Below are 17,474 nucleotides of genomic sequence, written 5' to 3'. Positions count from 1 at the left end.
TTTCTGAAGCTGAGTCAGGCAGTCTGGAGGAAAAACCCTCACACGGGGGTTAATTCATACACATTTTGGATCACGTATGTGCTGCAGATCTAATATATACTATAGACAGATATTCACACATATCTGTATTTCTATCCATCTGATGAAAGGAGACCCATAAATATCTATTTATCTTTCCATTTAAAATAGATGTATGGCTGTTCTTATCATGTGACCCACTAACCTCTGCACCAGTCTCTGCCAATCAGATACCGACCTCTTGTGTGGGCGCCTGATTTGGATCAGCCCAATGAATGGTCATATCAGTTGTTATCGCTTGCTTGTAGTTTTCCAGTAGACGCCTGGCTCTACCTATGAGCTGGGCTGTTACTCACTGTTATCCACTGTATAGTGACCAAAATATCCAAAACAAAGTCTTTAACCCTTTAAGACCTACCATAGAACCAAGTCCGCCAGAGCTTATATTATATTTTTACATGCTGTGGAGCCATTTTTGGGAGCATTTCAAGTTGCTATACATCAATACAACCATTATAGCCTAGATTTTAATAATATGTCTGCATTAAGTGCATAGTAATTACATAAATTGCAAAAAAGTGCAATAAACTACAAAAAAATTGAAAATCGTTTTTGCTTTTTTAACATATATTTCTAGTTAGAGAAATTTAAGAGGCTTATCCCTCAAAACTGTAAATACAAAAAAGTTGCACAAAATAGTTTCCCACCACAGGAAATTTATTTTGAGTGTCTTCATAGTTTTATTTTTGAAATACACCAATTTTTATACACTGCAGGAAAAACAAAAATAAATATTATAATGCAAATTTGCAAAAAAGCAGCATATGCATCAAAATAAACTATTTCCAGCAGTGCAATATGAGTCCTAAGCATCCCAGAAACGACACAGAAAGTCATGAAGTCAAACATAACTTTTAAAAACACCAGTATAGGCTCATGAGGCCCTGATGGTAAAAAACTACATTTCCGCGAAAATGACGTCACTTCCGGTTTCGGGCAGGTCATGGCGGACATGCGATAGTTTGAGCTGATGGATGTAGGAAGTGTTATGAACAGCTGATCGGATCGGCAAAGCGTGTTTCTGGAATATTATGTTTTTGTTGCTGCAAGTGCTTTTTATGCAGTTTTTGCAAAGTTATATGTGGAAGGAAACTGTGACCGAGGACAAGCTGATGGCATAAGATGTAAGTACAACTCCTCCGGTTTCACATGCAAAAAAAATTATTGTGCTAGCTTACGTGGTTGCAGAGCTACCGGGATTTAAAAATAGTTACGCAAAACAGAGCGTGCTGCTCTGACCGGTTTTAAAGGGTTAATGTATGAATCAAACATTAAACACAGAACAAAGTAGCCAAATTTTTGCGCGTTACCCTCACTCAGCAACCAAGAAATCTGATCAATTCATTTGTAGAGCCTAGACCGAACCAAACGATAATAATATGATACTTTACTAATAATGTGTAAAATTCTGTGACATGTGTGGGTCAGCTTGGTCATCTGGTGTAAGCAGCAAATTGATTCGCTCCAACATGAACCTCTTTCACCCTTTAAAAGTGGGGAATATTAACCTTGGGTACACGAATCAGCATGTTTGAGATGCGACGGATGAAAAATCGCGTTCAGGACCACAGAGGTTGTGACTCACAAAGGGCCATGAGACCGTGAAGTTGATGCTGCCTGAGGGTGGAAGGACCATGTCTGAGTGAGATGATGATATGTGCTGATGTGAGCAGGCCTCAGTTTTCTGTGGCCACATCTCATTGCATCTATATAGAGAAACTGGCTTGCATGCAGATGTTTAGCAGGATGCACGAAGTGCTTTGTGAGATCACTGTGATAGGAGCTTTGTAAATAAATCTGATGGTATTTCAGACTGGAAGCAGGAGTGTGGTGCTCATGGACTTCCTGATTGTTGTCGTGCAGCAGAGCAGTGAAGTGGTATTTCTGGGTGTCTGAACATTCATGCAGAGACACAGTGCCGAGGAGACGTTGCTGTTTAACCCTAGAGACTTCGCGCCACGTAGCTTGTGTTTCAGCATGCGTTCGTTGTGTTTGTGTCAGTGTGAGACGATGTGAGAGTGTCCAAATGGGCCGAGCACAGCCTCAGGACCCAGAGAATGAGTGGGCTTATCCAGGATCTATTCTTTCCCACACTCCCGTGCTCTGACCGGGCCGCCTCTGATTTCCCTGGAGTGAAGCGGCTCTGATATACTCCAGCGAACTTTATCTCGCCTGCAAAACTTAATGGTCAAAAATCAAGACGTGTTGGCTCAGCTGATCAGTCGAATGGAAGCCGAGAAGCAGAGCGGGCCCCGGTCAATCGATAACCCACTCAGCATCTCCGCGTTAGCATTCATCGACAGCCTGGCGGGGGATAAATGTGCTGCCTTTATTTGGGATAAGCACTAAATGTCGTAGTCATTTTTTTTACATTAACTCATCAGTCAATGTTTCATCTTTTATCAGCCTGAGGAATGATTTCTATCTGAGAGTGTGTGTGTGTGTGTGTGTGTGTGTGTGTGTGTGTGTGTGTGAAGAAAATGATGCATAAGAAAATCCATTTAAAATGAAAAGTATAATGAATTGTTTAACCCCAGAGTCGCGTTGACCACAGTTTTCTTTGATAAAGACTGTTTTACAGTGACAGCGCCCCCTAGGGGAGGTGTATCTTGTTTCCCTCTTTCGTCCCTATGTTTTCCTTCCAATGTGTCACGCCACGTTTCCCTGAAGGTCATGTCTTTCGTGTCGCGTGGTTGCTGTGTTGAGCTCGTGTGCCCTCGGCTCCTGTGTCAAGCTCATGTGTCAGTCCACATCTGTGTTTCCTGTTTTATTTTGACAGTCTCGTGTTCCGTGTTGGTGGCATCCTGTTCATTTGTGTCAGCAGTGTTATCCGTGTGTTTCCACTTCCCTCACTACCCTTTTGTATATTTAACCCTTTAAAGCCGGTTGGAGCGGCACGCTCCGTTTTGCGTAAATCCCGGTAGCTCTGCAACCACGTGAGCTAGCGCAATAATTTTTTTTGCATATGAAACCGGAGGAGTTGTACTTACATCTTATGCCATCAGCTTGTCCTCGGTCACAGTTTCCTTCCACATATAGCTTTGCAAAAACTGCATAAAAAGCACTTGCAGCAACAAAAACATAATATTCCAGAAACATGCTTTGCTGATCCGATCAGCTGTTCATAACACTTCCTATGTCCATCAGCGTGAACTATCGCATGTCCACCATGACCTGCCCGAAACCGGAAGTGACATCATTTTGCGGAAATGTAGTTTTTACCATCGGGGCCTCATGAGCCTATACTGGTGTTTCAAAAAGTCATGTTTGACTTTATGACTTTCTGTGTGGTTTCTGGGATGCTTAGGACTCATATTGCACTGCTGGAAATAGTTTATTTTGATGCATATGCTGCTTTTTTGCAAATTTGCATTATAATATTTATTTTCGTTTTTCCTGCAGTGTATAAAAATTGGTGTATTTCAAAAATAAAACTATGAAGACACTCAAAATAAATTTCCTGTGGTGGGAAACTATTTTGTGAAACTTTTTTGTATTTACAGTTTTGAGGGATAAGCCTCTTAAATTTCTCTAACTAGAAATATATGTTAAAAAAACTAAAACGATTTTCAATTTTTTTTGTAGTTTATTGCACTTTTTTGCAATTTATGTAATTACTATGCACTTAATGCAGACATATTATTAAAATTTGGGCTATAATGGTTGTATTGATGTATATCAACTTGAAATGCTCCCAGAAATGGCTCCACAGCATGTAAAAATATAATATAAGCTCTGGCGGCCTTGGTTCTATGGTAGGTCTTAAAGGGTTAAGTCATGTCTCTCTCTGTTCATCGTCTGCTAATCTCCCCAGTGTTTCCATGGTTCAGTTATTCAAGTGTTTCCAGGTTTGGTGTGTTTTAGGTTTTCCTGGTTTAGATTTTATGTTAGTCTCTCCTCTAGTTGTTTTCCTCATTTGGTTTACATTTGTGTATCTGCCACAATAAAGGCTCATCTTTTGTTAAATCCAGTTCCACGTCCTGTCATCTGCTTTTGGGTCCACACCTCATTCATTCCACACAATCTGCCATCGCAAATCATGAAAGAATGAAAACTGGAGCCAGTGTGGAAGTAACAGAAACTGCAGTTCCTCTAATGTCCACTTGAGGGTAATTCGCAAAGTGAGTCAGGCCCCATTCAGCCGTTGACGGTATTTCACAACAATCGTAAGCTGAGTGAATTCTGCAAACATATCTTCACCACCACACTTCTTGTGTGTGTGAGAGAGAATTTTTTTATTAAGTAAAAACCTTAATCCCCTCTGATATCATAGGAGCTTTAAGAATAAGAATCAGCGATTAAGGTGGTAAATGGACTGGTATTTCTGTAGCCTTTACTATAATCTCATTCATAGAAGCACTTTTGTCCATGAACTAGAGCCTAAAATTCACACTCGCATTCGTGTATCAACTAATGATTCAGACTGGAGGAAATGGAACCACCAACCTTCTGACTGGGAAACATCTGTTTGCTCTGCTGCAACAATGTGACAAGATGAAAGTAGCTTTAACCCTTTAAAACCGGTCAGAGCGGCACGCTCCGTTTTGCATAACTATTTTTTTTGCATATGAAACCGGAGGAGTTGTACTTACATCTTATGCCATCAGCTTGTCCTCGGTCACAGTTTCCTTCCACATATAACTTTGCAAAAACTGCATAAAAAGCACTTGCAGCAACACAAACATAATATTCCAGAAACACGCTTTGCCGATCCGATCAGCTGTTCATAACACTTCCTACGTCCATCAGCACGAACTATCGCATGTCCGCCACGACCTGCCCGAAACCGGAAGTGACGTCATTTTCGCGGAAATGTAGTTTTTTACCATCAGGGCCTCATGAGCCTATACTGGTGTTTTTAAAAGTTATGTTTGACTTTATGACTTTCTGTGTGGTTTCTGGGATGCTTAGGACTCATATTGCACTGCTGGAAATAGTTTATTTTGATGCATATGCTGCTTTTTTGCAAATTTGCATTATAATATTTATTTTTGTTTTTCCTGCAGTGTATAAAAATTGGTGTATTTCAAAAATAAAACTATGAAGACACTCAAAATAAATTTCCTGTGGTTGGAAACTATTTTGTGCAACTTTTTTGTATTTACAGTTTTGAGGTATAAGCCTCTTAAATTTCTCTAACTAGAAATATATGTTAAAAAAACAAAAACGATTTTCAATTTTTTTGTAGTTAATTGCACTTTTTTGCAATTTATGTAATTACTATGCACTTAATGCAGACATATTATTAAAATTTAGGCTATAATGGTTGTATTGATGTATAGCAACTTGAAATGCTCCCAAAAATGGCTCCACAGCATGTAAAAATATAATATAAGCTCCAGCGGACTTGGTTCTATGGTAGTTCTTAAAGGGTTAATGTATTGAAAGAGGCAGAGAAAAGCAGGTCTGCTGTTTACAGAAAGGAACCGTTCCATTTAGATCATTAACCTTACTGAAAACACTGCCTTTAGCTGATTTTCAGACACATAATTTTAGAAGCAGGGTTTTCTTTTTGGGGGAAGTAGATTTGGGGTGAGATTTGATTGATGCCAGGTAAATTTGAGGCAGAGAAATAGTTCAGATTGGGTGAAAAAAAATTGTCAAATTGTGTTTCTATTCTTTCCTATGAAGCAACGCCACCAGAGAGGCGTCTGACCGTTCTGACAGACGGACAGGCAGAGTCGTAGACGACTGTCTTCAGACGAGGCGTCCTGCAGCAGATGCTCTGCCTGGCTTCTACTAGGCTTCACCTCAGCTAATTGGAGTCACTGAACTGGACCTCTGGAGCATTTTTAATCTGATTATCTGACAAACAGCTTACTGTGCAGTTAATTGTACTTACAGACCGTAGCAGACGTTTGTGCTTCAGTTTTCATGAGTCAGATTTTCCAGTAAGTGGGTAGGGCTGTCTTGTTAGCCATGTACGGTTTTTTGTATACAGTTATTGCTGTCTGCACATAACAAGCTGACGTTGTGCACAAGGTTGAGTTGGGCTTATGCATAACAGCTAGCTTCTACTTATTAGGGAGCGTAGCTGGAGAGGGAGTGAGCAGGGTCATGCCAGTTCATCGCATAACTCTCTCCTGACTACCACAGAAATGCCCAAAAGAAATTTCCAAAAAAATTGCTTTTAATATGAGTCATGTAAAATTTCTGTCATCATTTGTCATCAAAAAAATAAATGAATACTAAAAAATGCAGTAAAGAGATGAAGACCAGAGTGATTTTAGATGTTTTTCTAGGATTTTTATTTATTTTCACAAGAGGTCGTTTTAGATTTCCAGCATCTACCTGAAAAAGATGTTTATCCTAAAACAGAAACATCAGAGTCCTTCAGATTTTTCTGTTTAAGGATAAATATCTTGATCTATGGCTGTATTAGTATGGACTGTTGAGAGTTAGTGGAGTGTAGTGGTGAAGTCACTAAAATATTTGTGTGTCTGATCTCTGACAGCAGATTCGGAGGCCTGCAGAAACAGCTTTGCATGTAGGGGAGTAATATTTTATTTACCGCTTCTCGTGTACAAAGAGCGTAACATTCTTTGAAGCAGTCCAAATCAGGTGAGTTTCACAGTTATTAAGCTTGAACTATACCTTGGGCTGCAGGGCATCGTGATTCCAGATCCAAGAGGAGGACGACACTCTGATGCTCATGATTATTTACGAAGGTTGGCGGCAGCGTGATGCACCGACTCCGGACTGCTGCAAACAATCGAGAACATCTTCAAAACACAGCTTGTAAATGTGTTTGGTTTGGTGGCTGATGTACATGAGATTATAAAGAAACTTTGATTAATTAGTCTGTTTTTCTAACCTCCACTAAAGATGTACTCCACCTTTCTCTGATTTGGACCCAGAAACTGCCAAACCAGTCCAAACCCTTTTGCACTCCTTTTATGGTCGACTTCCTGGAGGAATGTGCCAAGTGTGGTATGAGGGAGGGGGAGGTTATGTTGACTTTAGTTTGCAATCATGTTTATTCTGTTGATATGACTCCAGATGTTTTCTTGCAGCACAGGGAACTAGAAAGATCGACTTTAGTCCGAGTTAGTTTACATGTTTTCAGAAATCATTTGCCTCAATGTTTAAAAACAATCATATAAAACTTTAACTCAAACCAGCCTCCCTCGTGCTGTTGCCACTTTGGGCCTGATGATTTACAGAAGAGGGGAGAAAGTGACGATCTTTCAATCCGAGCTGTCGGAAGTGGATCGCTGCCATCGTTGGATCGTTGCGCAATTGGATGTGGCGGCAGATGTTTGGTGGTCTGGTCCAGATGTTAGATTTAGCTCACAGTCCTGAGCCGTCTTTCTTTGGAAACCATGGTTTCCAGATTCTTCAACTTTAACACTGTTTTCCTTGCGGCTCTGCTGAATCAAGTAAAAGAAGCACTTTCACTTTAGCCCACTCAGAGTCACGACATCCTTCAGGAATCCATCCCCGCTTCATCATCTGGCCCACAGCTGCTGCTGTAAACAGCTGTGGTCAAAATGCTCTCCTGGGCATGATTTAATTGTTTTCATGCTAAGCCCCCCCGCTCCCCTAGGAGTGCACGGTTTGTGTATGATAACAATTAATTTGCTCACCCTGCAACAAAGTCACTTCAGCGTCCTCGAGTGCCAGCTGCGTCTCCTGTGCAGATCAACCCTGTTTGTTTGTGTTTCGATGCAGAGATACCGGTGCTGAGCCGCAGGTTTCATTATGAATGTTAACAAAAACCAGCTGGAAACAGACAGGGTGCCAAGAAGTGAAGCTTTTTCTGTTTTTTGCCCAAAGACGGGGCGAAAAATGAGCAGGAAGCAGAAACTTCTATCAAAATTAACTTTATTTAAACAGACATTCAATAAAAATGTACAAAAAAAGAAGCAGAATAAATAAATATCAACATAAATACCAGTGTCAAGCAAAAAATAAAGATGTGTGCCCTTCTTACACAGACTTGCTGCTATATTCTGTTTCTTGTATTTATTTGTATTTATCTGTATTTGTCTCTTTCCTAACAACTCCACAACTTCTTTCTCTTCCGTCCTTTTCCCGCTGGCTCTCAATCGTCTGGCCTTCTCGGCGCCCTTTGCCATCATTTCACAGAGATCTGAGAAATATCTATCTTCATCATTCTTCCTCTCCTTTTCGTGTGTTTCATTTCTCCGTGGTACTGTTCCCGGCCGTTTTCGGTCTGTCGATGCACTCCATTTTGCGTGTCTCGTTTTTGTTTATGCTGAGAAGAGAAAGGGAGGAAAGAAAACTGGGATTAGGCCAAAGGACTAATGGAAAACATCTGGATGTTTGCGCAAGGAGTCACATGTTAACGTGTCCTGAGATTTGTTCTAAAACTCTTTGCATCTGGGGAACGATTTATACGCCATTCGGTCTGTTTCGTTTTTCTGTGGAGTCAGAAGCATGCGGTGTTTTGCCTGTAAAAGAATCTATTCTGAAGCCAAATCAAACATTTTTAAGTGGTGTGATATTCTGTCCCAGCTCTCTGTGAAAGCTGTGCAGCTGCTGGAGCATTCAGTCTGTGCATGTAGCACAGAACAGGGAGCAAGAACGAGACAAGAGAGTCTCTGTTCGATCAGGAATAAATGTAGAAAACACCAGAAATGACTTTTTAGCCTTCTGTGCAGTCTTGTGCTCGCATACAGATATATTACATGGAAAGTAAGAAGAGCATTTTTACTTAAAAGTCATACTCCTGCCTACTTGGAAAAAGTTTAAGCATCAAAATATACATAAATTATTTAAAGTAACAGCAGTCTTTTTTAAAGAGATATGCATGCTGGATTATAATTACTGACTTGTTATTGCAATATCAGTGTCAAAGCTGAAGATGGTTTAATGTCTTACAGCAGATATCTGCATCCAAAATGCAAAGTGTAAAATACAACAAAACATTGATCCTGGTTTTAAAACTGAGCGTCACTAAAGTACTTTAAATACTGACTTGAGGGGATCAGGGCCACCCCATCCCCTCCTCTCTGGACACGCCCCTGTCTCAAACGCATTTATGGAAAAGTTTGAATTCTGTTTTTAGTTGTGCTTCAATTCTCGAATTCAGAAGCATTAAAGAAGAAGCAAAGAGCAGTTAGCTGTGGGTGAAGCGATGCTAATATTGCGTAGCTCACCTTTCCCAGCACGATAAGAGGCGCTTGGCTCTAACTCCCACAGTGGGCATGCACAGCTTCTGGGTGGAGTTGTCAGAGTTGATCCTGGTTACACTGAGAAAACAGAAGTATTACCATCAAAAATCTGCACAGCTGACAAGACTCTAAAGCTGCAGATATTCAAACATATTCTTTTAAACTTACATCAACTCAGTTTTATCACAGCTGGGCCGCTTTTCAAGGACTTGGAAATCTGATATTTTGCCTTTGACTGCCTGGGCACTGGGACATACACAGCGTCCTATCGAGGTTTGAGCTGCAGGGGAACGTTTTCAGACAGGTTAGCAAAAGAAATGCAGTCCTACCACTGATGCACTCTAAGAAGTAAAAGCAAATGCATGCCAATAAAGTTTTAGAGCATTACTGCATTACACATTCTGCAGAAATTACTAACCTTGATAGAGCTCCACGCAAGCCGCAGCCACAACAACCAACAAGACTGCAAAGTTTCTCTGCGAAATGGCCATTGTTCTGTCGAGAGAGACGAGCAAAAGTCCCCAAAATATCCCTCAGAGGAGAACAAGCGAGAGTTCGAACAGGTTGCAGTACCTCCTTGAAGAGAGAAGAGAGGAGTGAAGAGCTGCTGCGAGCCTCCTCTGCTTTTATAACGAGGGCTGGGTGGGTTTTCCGATAGGCCGTGCTTCTTCCCGTCAGTTAGACTCTGGAATTTCCACATTCATGCAGGAGACATGCTCAAAGAATGCGCTCTGTGCTGGTTTTAAAGAGAAAGGGAGAAAAATGAAATCATGACATAGTTAAACAGAATCCACATCTCATTACTAACCATAATCAGAGTCAAAGGGAAGAGGTGATTAATGCTTTTTATCACGCTTTGCCCAGGCATGTCCGGGCTACTGTACAGTCATCTGAAAAAGAAAGTCCACGGTCATTTTGTGGAGCGTCGGGGAGCGGGGCACAAACAAAAACCCACAAAGCTCAGTGCACTGAGGCACCGTTTTAAAGAAGAGTGGCCAGCATTCCTCCAAAACAATGTGAGTGACTAATAAAGTCACACAGTAAACAGTTACTGCAAGTTATTGCTGCTAAAGTTGGTTCTTCAGGCTGCTGAGTCATGGGTGTATTTAGGTCTTCTGTAGTTTCCTGGTAAATAAATGAGGACCTGGTGTCATGATGACCCTTTGTCAGGAGTTGCTGTTCACCTGAGGTTGTATTTACCTTATTGTAAGAACTGCTAAGTACCAGATGAGTTGTTTACAATGCTTTGATGAAAAGAGGGTGTACTTTCTTTTTCACATGAATGTAGAAAGAGTTGGAGGTTATGAGGAAAAGCTGGTGATTGTTTTCGAGCTCTGGGCTAGCAGCAGCACAGCTGGGTTGTAAAATCCTGAGTAATGACTGTTACCGTGTAAATTCTTATTTTATTTGAGGTTAAACTTAATGCATCCTCGACATTCCTCTGGCCTGTTGGAGTTACTGGAAAGCGCATTGCACTGCACAGAGTAGCGTCACAGTGAGGTGGGGAAAGGAACGTCTCCGAGGAAGACAAATCTGCACCTGTTTCATGAAACACAGTGGAACACTTACAAGGCTGATAACAGTTTAGCGCTCACGATGAATTCACTCCTATTTCCGATGTTTACCAGACTGTAAACATGCCACAGCAGGTACCACCTCGCTCATGACTGAACAGCTCACACCGTGTGAACAACTCACTTTCCCAGAGCGGAGAAAACACATTTCACAACATGTAAATGTCTGTCACTCATATATCTTTTTGCCATTGGGCTCATATCCTGGCATTACACGCAATGAAAACATTGAAGGTTACCAATAGGTTGCAACGTGCATTAAGTGCGTTTGTGTAACAGGCGCACTGGAGTTCACGACCGTCATATTTCAGTTTTTCAGCAAAACTGCTCATTTCTCCTCGTTGGGTCAGAGCAGCGACTTCTGCAGCTGACGTCTGCATGAGTCCCCACAGACAACCAACTTTACAGCAGAACTAAACATGTTTTGGCCTCTAAACCTAATTTCCTCCTTTTTTTAATATAATTTTTCCATCTAGATACAGGAGTTAGCAGTGTTGGGAAGGTTACTTTTAAAATGTATTCCATTACAGATTACAGAATACATGCCCCAAAATGTATTCTGTAACGTATTCCGTTACGTTACTCAATGAGAGTAACGTATTCTGAATACTTTGGATTACTTAATATATTATCATGCTGTTTACAACTACATGAATGTACTATTGCTGTGATTTATTACTGTTACTGAAGGTCCGCGGCTCCGAACCGTAGTAAAGGGACCTCTGGCTAATACGGTGGTTCGTGTCGGGCTCATAGCCGAAAACTAGCTTTACTTTGTTGTCTGGGTCAACTTTGCTAGCGAGAGAGAGAGAGGCGTTGAAAGGGTGCTCCAACAGAACTTATTGTTTCGGAGGAAAACACGAACACGGTGTACAGTCGAGTCTTAATAGCTTCCCAGATAGCAAGGAGACATTGAACAGATGTTGATTTTCCATCTGAACCATCAGAATCGTCATGCTTGAAATGTCAACACAAAACCAATGTTGAAACAACATTGAAATACTGATGAAACCTGACACTGACATTGAAATAACATTGATTCACTGTTGTTCTGTCATCGTTGATTGTTGATCTATTTATAGTTGACAAGGTGACAACAATCACGTTGAAAAACCATTGATTTATGGTTTCGCGGGAAATTAAAGCTGCTACCACTTGGACTATTCCATAGCCCCCCCTCTCACAGTGGTACATCCCTTCAGGTAACCATTGTCTTGTACGGTAGAGCGGGACATTAGATTTACTCTCAGCGGAATTGACCGGAGAAGGCATCAGTTCATGCACTGCACTGGCCTGCACCACGATTAATATAAGGTAAGAATGAATGACTTTTGTTCTATTCGTTATTTCCACGGTTGCATTTGAATAACAGTAAAAAACAAACAAACTTGTTAAGGTAAAGTTTCGGACAAAATGTGGGAGCCCGAAATTGTGTCTACTTTCATCTTACAATCCGGCAACAAATAAACTGCACTGCGAACAAAGTCAACAAAGAAAACATTTTCATTTCATACTTTTCCGTTATATTCCCTTACAAAGCTAGCTAGCTAGCTGTAACGCTTCGAGGGTTCCTTTGTTCTTGCCGTCGCCTCGGCGCTTGACCCAGACTTTTGCTCTGCAGTTGCTTTTTAGCATAGTACTACAAAAAATTGTAAATCTGTGATATATGATTGATAAACGTAAAGGTAACTGTATAAATGTGTTCAATGACTTTGTTACTTTTAATGATTGGAGAGCACCCGCTTCGATTCGCACTCAATTCAAACTTTACGTTGCACGCTCACCTAACTTTACGTTGCACGCTCACCTAACTTTACGTTGCACGCTCACCTAACTTTACGATGCACGCTCACCTAACTTGCGTTTGCACCTTTTGTCCACACGTAAACTGCGTTTTATTATTTATTTATTAGTTTTTCGCCTCTCACTGCTTAAGCCATTAATCTTTCTGGAATTGTTTTTTTAAACAGATGCGACCTCACAAAAGATATTAGCTATGCTGTCAGACCTGACAACAGCTGTTAACGAACTCCGTGAGGAGGTCAGAGCCATCCGCCATCCCTGCTGAAATGAATCGGTAGATGCTGGGGTACTGCCTCTGGATTTGCCCTTGCACAACATTGAGGAGCTAAACAATGCAGAGGCAGCTTTTCAATCATAAGAGGCAAATAAGGCAATGGTAAGTATATAAAGGTTATGTACACTTTGTAACTATAAGGTGTAATAGCTGTCAGATGTGATTTAAATACATAACAGCGGCCTGTTGATTAAACACACAAGCACTTGCATACACATTTAAGACATGAGACACGCTAATTCCATCTCTTAAAATGTGTCTATAGGTGAGACGCTTTGCCTTGATTGGAGGGACCACACTGGAGGTGCGAGTCCGCCGTGTAATGGCTTATGCCATTACAAACGAGCTGGCCTCGGTACTCAACTGGGCAGGGAAAAAAACCAAGGACCAGACAAAGCAAAAAATGGCATTTAAAGATACAGCGCTCTGCAAATGCATATATGGTGGTAAGTTTTACAGTTTTTTTGCTATATTACTTTGTCTTTCTTAATAACAAGACTTTCATGTCCGGTTAATCTGGAGATGGAGTCTTTGGTCTTTGGCTTGTTTAGTCCTCGGGTTGTAGTTGTACAGCCCGAGGACCCCATGTTTATTTTGTTTTAAAGGATACACGGCACACCATGCTAAGACTTATCACTTTTTCCGCTCATAGCTCTTTGGGAATCAAATGCGGCAGTTTGCAGATTTACGCCTGGTGACTTTCATGTTTATCAGCCTAGGAGTTTACATACTTTCTCCCCGCTGAAGACAGTTAACAAGAGCTTATTCATGTGCTCTAATTCACTTTTTGTGTTTGTGTGTGTGTATTTTTTTCCTAGATGGCCTGACGCAGCAGTTAGGGGCAAACTCTATGTCCGAGTTTGTCTTTGCACAAGCAGTGCAGAAATGGCTCCGATACGCCCCAGATCGTATGGGTATGGGTGGTGCAGGACGCACATCATGCATCCCCATCCCAGAGTAAAAAATTACAAACTTCTGTGAAACATATAAATGTAAATAGGAAACTGTCTTTTAATAAAGTATTTAGCAAACGAAACATGCCTATTGACCTTTTTTTTGTTTATTTTTTTTCTCTGTTACATCACATGCAATGCTTTCTTATTTTAGGATATTAATATTGACATGATACATTGTGAGACATTTGTTGTTGTTGTTTTTATAAAGGGTGTCCAATTTGAGGAATAAGTACAATTATGTGTTTAGGTGGTTTAAGTATTGATGGAAACATGCAGTAGTTTAGTATTGGTTAAAATACTTATAAAGAAAGGTAGATTTCCAGTCATGATTTAACTGTTGTTTTAATAAAAAGCAACTGTGCGAAAGAGGTGGAAAATCAACACCATAGCTCAACAGTGTTTCAATATCAGAATCTGACATTGTTTCAATGTCAGGTTTCAACATTGATTCAACATCAAAACCTGACGTTGTTTCAACATTAAAAAAGGGTGCAAGAGTGACGTTAGGTCAACGTCACACTTCAACGTTGGTTCAATGACGTCGCCTGATATTGACTCAACGTTGTTTCAATGTTTCCTTGCTATCTGGGTTACTTACAACTGGGCTCGTCAGGCTCTCTTCTTGGCTGCAGTGGTTATTATTATATTTACATGCTTCCAGTTTCCGTTTTTGCTCGATGACAGCTCGTACTTTTCCCTTTTCTCCCTCCCTCGCTCACAGACACATAACGGGTATGGCAGTCCATTCTCCCTGCAGCACGGACTACACTGCCTATGATGCTACATTCTTTAGAGCTATACCTGTAGCATTCTGCCTATTAGCTTAGCACAGCAACAACAAAAAGGCCTCTCTCACCCAGGAAACAGTGTTGCCAACTCCTCAGTAAGGAAAATCGCTATTGGTTGTCCTAAAAGTCGCTAGAAGTCGCTAAATGATGTCATCACCTAATTTGCATAATTGGTCATGCTAATGTAATTGTAACCTACGCTGCTGGAGAGAGAAATAACATCGTGGACGAGACATAAAGTGAGCAAAAAACGTCCTAAATGCATTTAGAATTTATTTAGAACTACAAATTAAATTTCTTTTAGCAATTATTGTTTTTTTAATGTCACAATTCCAACCCTGCTCCTTTACCCGGGCTTGGACCGGCAAAAGTGACCCGAAATAGGCACTCTGGTGGAGTTACTTTGTGTGTGTTTATAAGTAGTTTTAAACCTGATCCACAAAACAGCATAAGAGTAAAAGAAGAACTGACTGCGTTACAGCACCCGCTGCTTGTTGAGAGTAAAAGCGATATGCGCTTTCACGTCTTTTTTTAGTGACTTTTTTTTAGAAAAAAAGTCGCTAGGGGGTCTGAAAACTCGCTAAATATAGCGACAAAGTCGCTAAGTTGGCAACACTGCCAGGAAACACGCAGAGAGAGAGAGCGTTGCCCTGTAACCATGGCAACCGTAACGCTGCCGCCTGGAACAACAGAACGTAGCTGTCAAACAAAACCCAAACAGTCCTGACCCGCCACAATATGAAACAGGGAAGTACCGCCGTGTAATCCATTTATTTCAACAAAGTAACTGTATTCTAAATACCACCTTTTTAAACGGTAACTGTAACGGAATACAGTTACTCATATTTTGTATTTTAAATACGTAACGGCGGTACATGTATTCCGTTACTCCCCAACACTGGGAGTTAGGAGACACCTACAGAGGGTGTAGCTGCTAATTCTGAGATAAACTTCCCTGCAGATAATTTGAGTCCCTGAAGGGGCCCTCTGTACTTTATTTGTGCTGTTGGTGCCTCCAGATCACAGTACAGGCCACTCAAGACGTCTCTGCTTTAGTTTATTAGTCCAGTACTTGGCACTAATTGGCAGTTTATGGTTGCTACTAACTTAGAACAGCAAACTCTGACCTGCTGAATTAAGCATAAAGTCCATTACTTAAATTCTGGTTATTCTAAAATCATAAAGGAGATCATGTAGGCAGCAGGCTGCCTTACTCGTGGTAGCCCTGCCCCGTCTGCCTAAAAGCAGACTCAGAAGTTTGTTGCCTTGAGGAGTCATTTCTGGGGACACTTGCCAGCTGATTGTCGTGCTTCCAGTATGACTGTGCACAATGACAGAGTATGACTGTCTAATAAATATTCTGTTTCATTGTGTCTGAATGTGACGCGTCATCCTCACGTGCCCTGATGCCGTCACAGCTCATTTCGATGCCTGATGCTAAAAACCCCGACCTGCGCCTCTGGTCTGCCTCGTTCACACAGACCGTGCAGGTTCATGGTTACTGCTGCATGCTCTTAACATTTGTGGACTCACTCTGTAAACAAGTACAGATGGGTCAACAAGTTACCCCTTTTTCGTTCTCCAGTAAAACTTAATCACCTAACAGCAAGGGGACTATTTGGGGGACTCGCAAAGCAAAACATAAGGTCTCACGGCGAATCCTCTCCTGCTCCGACTGAGCTGTTTCAGATGAGGTGAGGAAGCTCATTCAGTCTTCACAGCAGCCTCCTGCAGTCCAGCAGCGTCTGTGATTACAGCCAAAAAAGCAAAGAGAAAGCTGTTATCCTGCTCGGTGACAAATTACCTCCTCATTAGGTGTCTCAGCTTTAATTATTTGGCTCACTCTTTCTTTTGTTGCAGTTTCTTAGTCGACGACAGAGCACAATGAGAGTCAGACTGTAATTTACACGTGGACCTTTTTTTATTAACAGCTTTATTTCATAGCCGATATGATTGCACACCAGCACTGCAAGCCGGCGGTTCCACAAGACATCGCATTTCAATTTTTATGTGTCTATTAAAAACATCACAAAATGCCCTGTGGGAGGAAGCAAACATGAGGAGCTGTTTTCTGTCTGTAAAGTTATCACACTCGCGGCTTGCAAAGCTGAACATGCAGATAAGACAGATGATCCCGGTGTTTGTTATTAACAGGCTGCTTTGATGAGGTGTTTTATCTTTTTCAGAGTAAAAGGAAATCAAGACCGTGACTCCTTGATGATTAACGGTCATTTTTGCCTTATTTACGATGAGAAAGTTGGCCATTATGCACACATTATCTTACCCTGGCTTTATTTATTTGATCAGTAAACACAATGGCAAACCAGAGGGGAGGAATAAAACCACTTTTACTGTTTCGAAAAAAGAAAAACGTGGCTAAGTGTTTCCAAGTGAAGGCAGTGATCGGCACAACAATCTGCCACGCAGCGAGTCCAGCAGATACACTGAGAATAAACAGCATGGACGCAACATGGCAGCAAACATAAACATTTATCTCACAAATGTGCACCAGATTTTGTTTAAAGGAATGGAAAAAGAAAACAACAGTGTTGAGCATCAGTGAGTTTTCAGTTCAACCCAGCAAACACCAAAACAGCTGTGAAGACGCTTTTTCCAACACATCAAACGACCAAAGAAAAGATGTTTTTCTCTGTCCCAGGGTGTCACATGGTTTCGTCAAAGCTGCTGGCGTCACATCTAAAAGCACTGGGAAGCATCGTTTTTCAAAGTGGAGCATAAATGTTGTGAAAGTGTGTCTTTTAACCCTCTCAGGGCAGATTTGCAACAGTTAAAAACTAAAAATACCACTGCAGGTATTCTTTTGTGCATTAGCAACAAAAACTTAATTTGAGCGTGAGAGGGTT

General features: G+C 41.1%; 1 protein-coding gene and 1 long non-coding RNA gene across 2 annotated transcripts; one reads left to right on the top strand and one right to left on the bottom strand.

Moving 5' to 3' along the window:
- Window positions 1-7,885: 7,885 nt before the first annotated feature.
- cxcl18b (chemokine (C-X-C motif) ligand 18b) lies at window positions 7,886-9,801 on the bottom strand. Its single transcript, XM_087842643.1, has 4 exons — window positions 9,634-9,801; window positions 9,384-9,495; window positions 9,201-9,293; window positions 7,886-8,296 (listed from the first exon to the last, which is right to left on the bottom strand). The coding sequence occupies exons 1-4, from the start codon at window positions 9,704-9,706 to the stop codon at window positions 8,218-8,220; spliced, it is 357 nt and encodes a 118-aa protein (XP_087698769.1). The 5' UTR covers window positions 9,707-9,801; the 3' UTR covers window positions 7,886-8,217.
- Window positions 9,802-11,689: 1,888 nt separating this feature from the next.
- On the top strand, window positions 11,690-13,988 carry LOC148102632 (uncharacterized). Its single transcript, XR_015719197.1, has 4 exons — window positions 11,690-12,103; window positions 12,760-12,968; window positions 13,132-13,312; window positions 13,685-13,988. It is a non-coding gene; the product is annotated as an uncharacterized LOC148102632 (long non-coding RNA).
- The last annotated feature ends 3,486 nt before the right edge of the window (window positions 13,989-17,474 follow it).

This window comes from Neolamprologus brichardi, chromosome 6, assembly GCF_056152115.1.
Source record: "Neolamprologus brichardi isolate AB-2024 chromosome 6, ASM5615211v1, whole genome shotgun sequence".
In the NCBI taxonomy this organism is placed as follows: domain Eukaryota; kingdom Metazoa; phylum Chordata; class Actinopteri; order Cichliformes; family Cichlidae; genus Neolamprologus; species Neolamprologus brichardi.
This window is presented reverse-complemented; position numbering and strand designations above follow the sequence as displayed.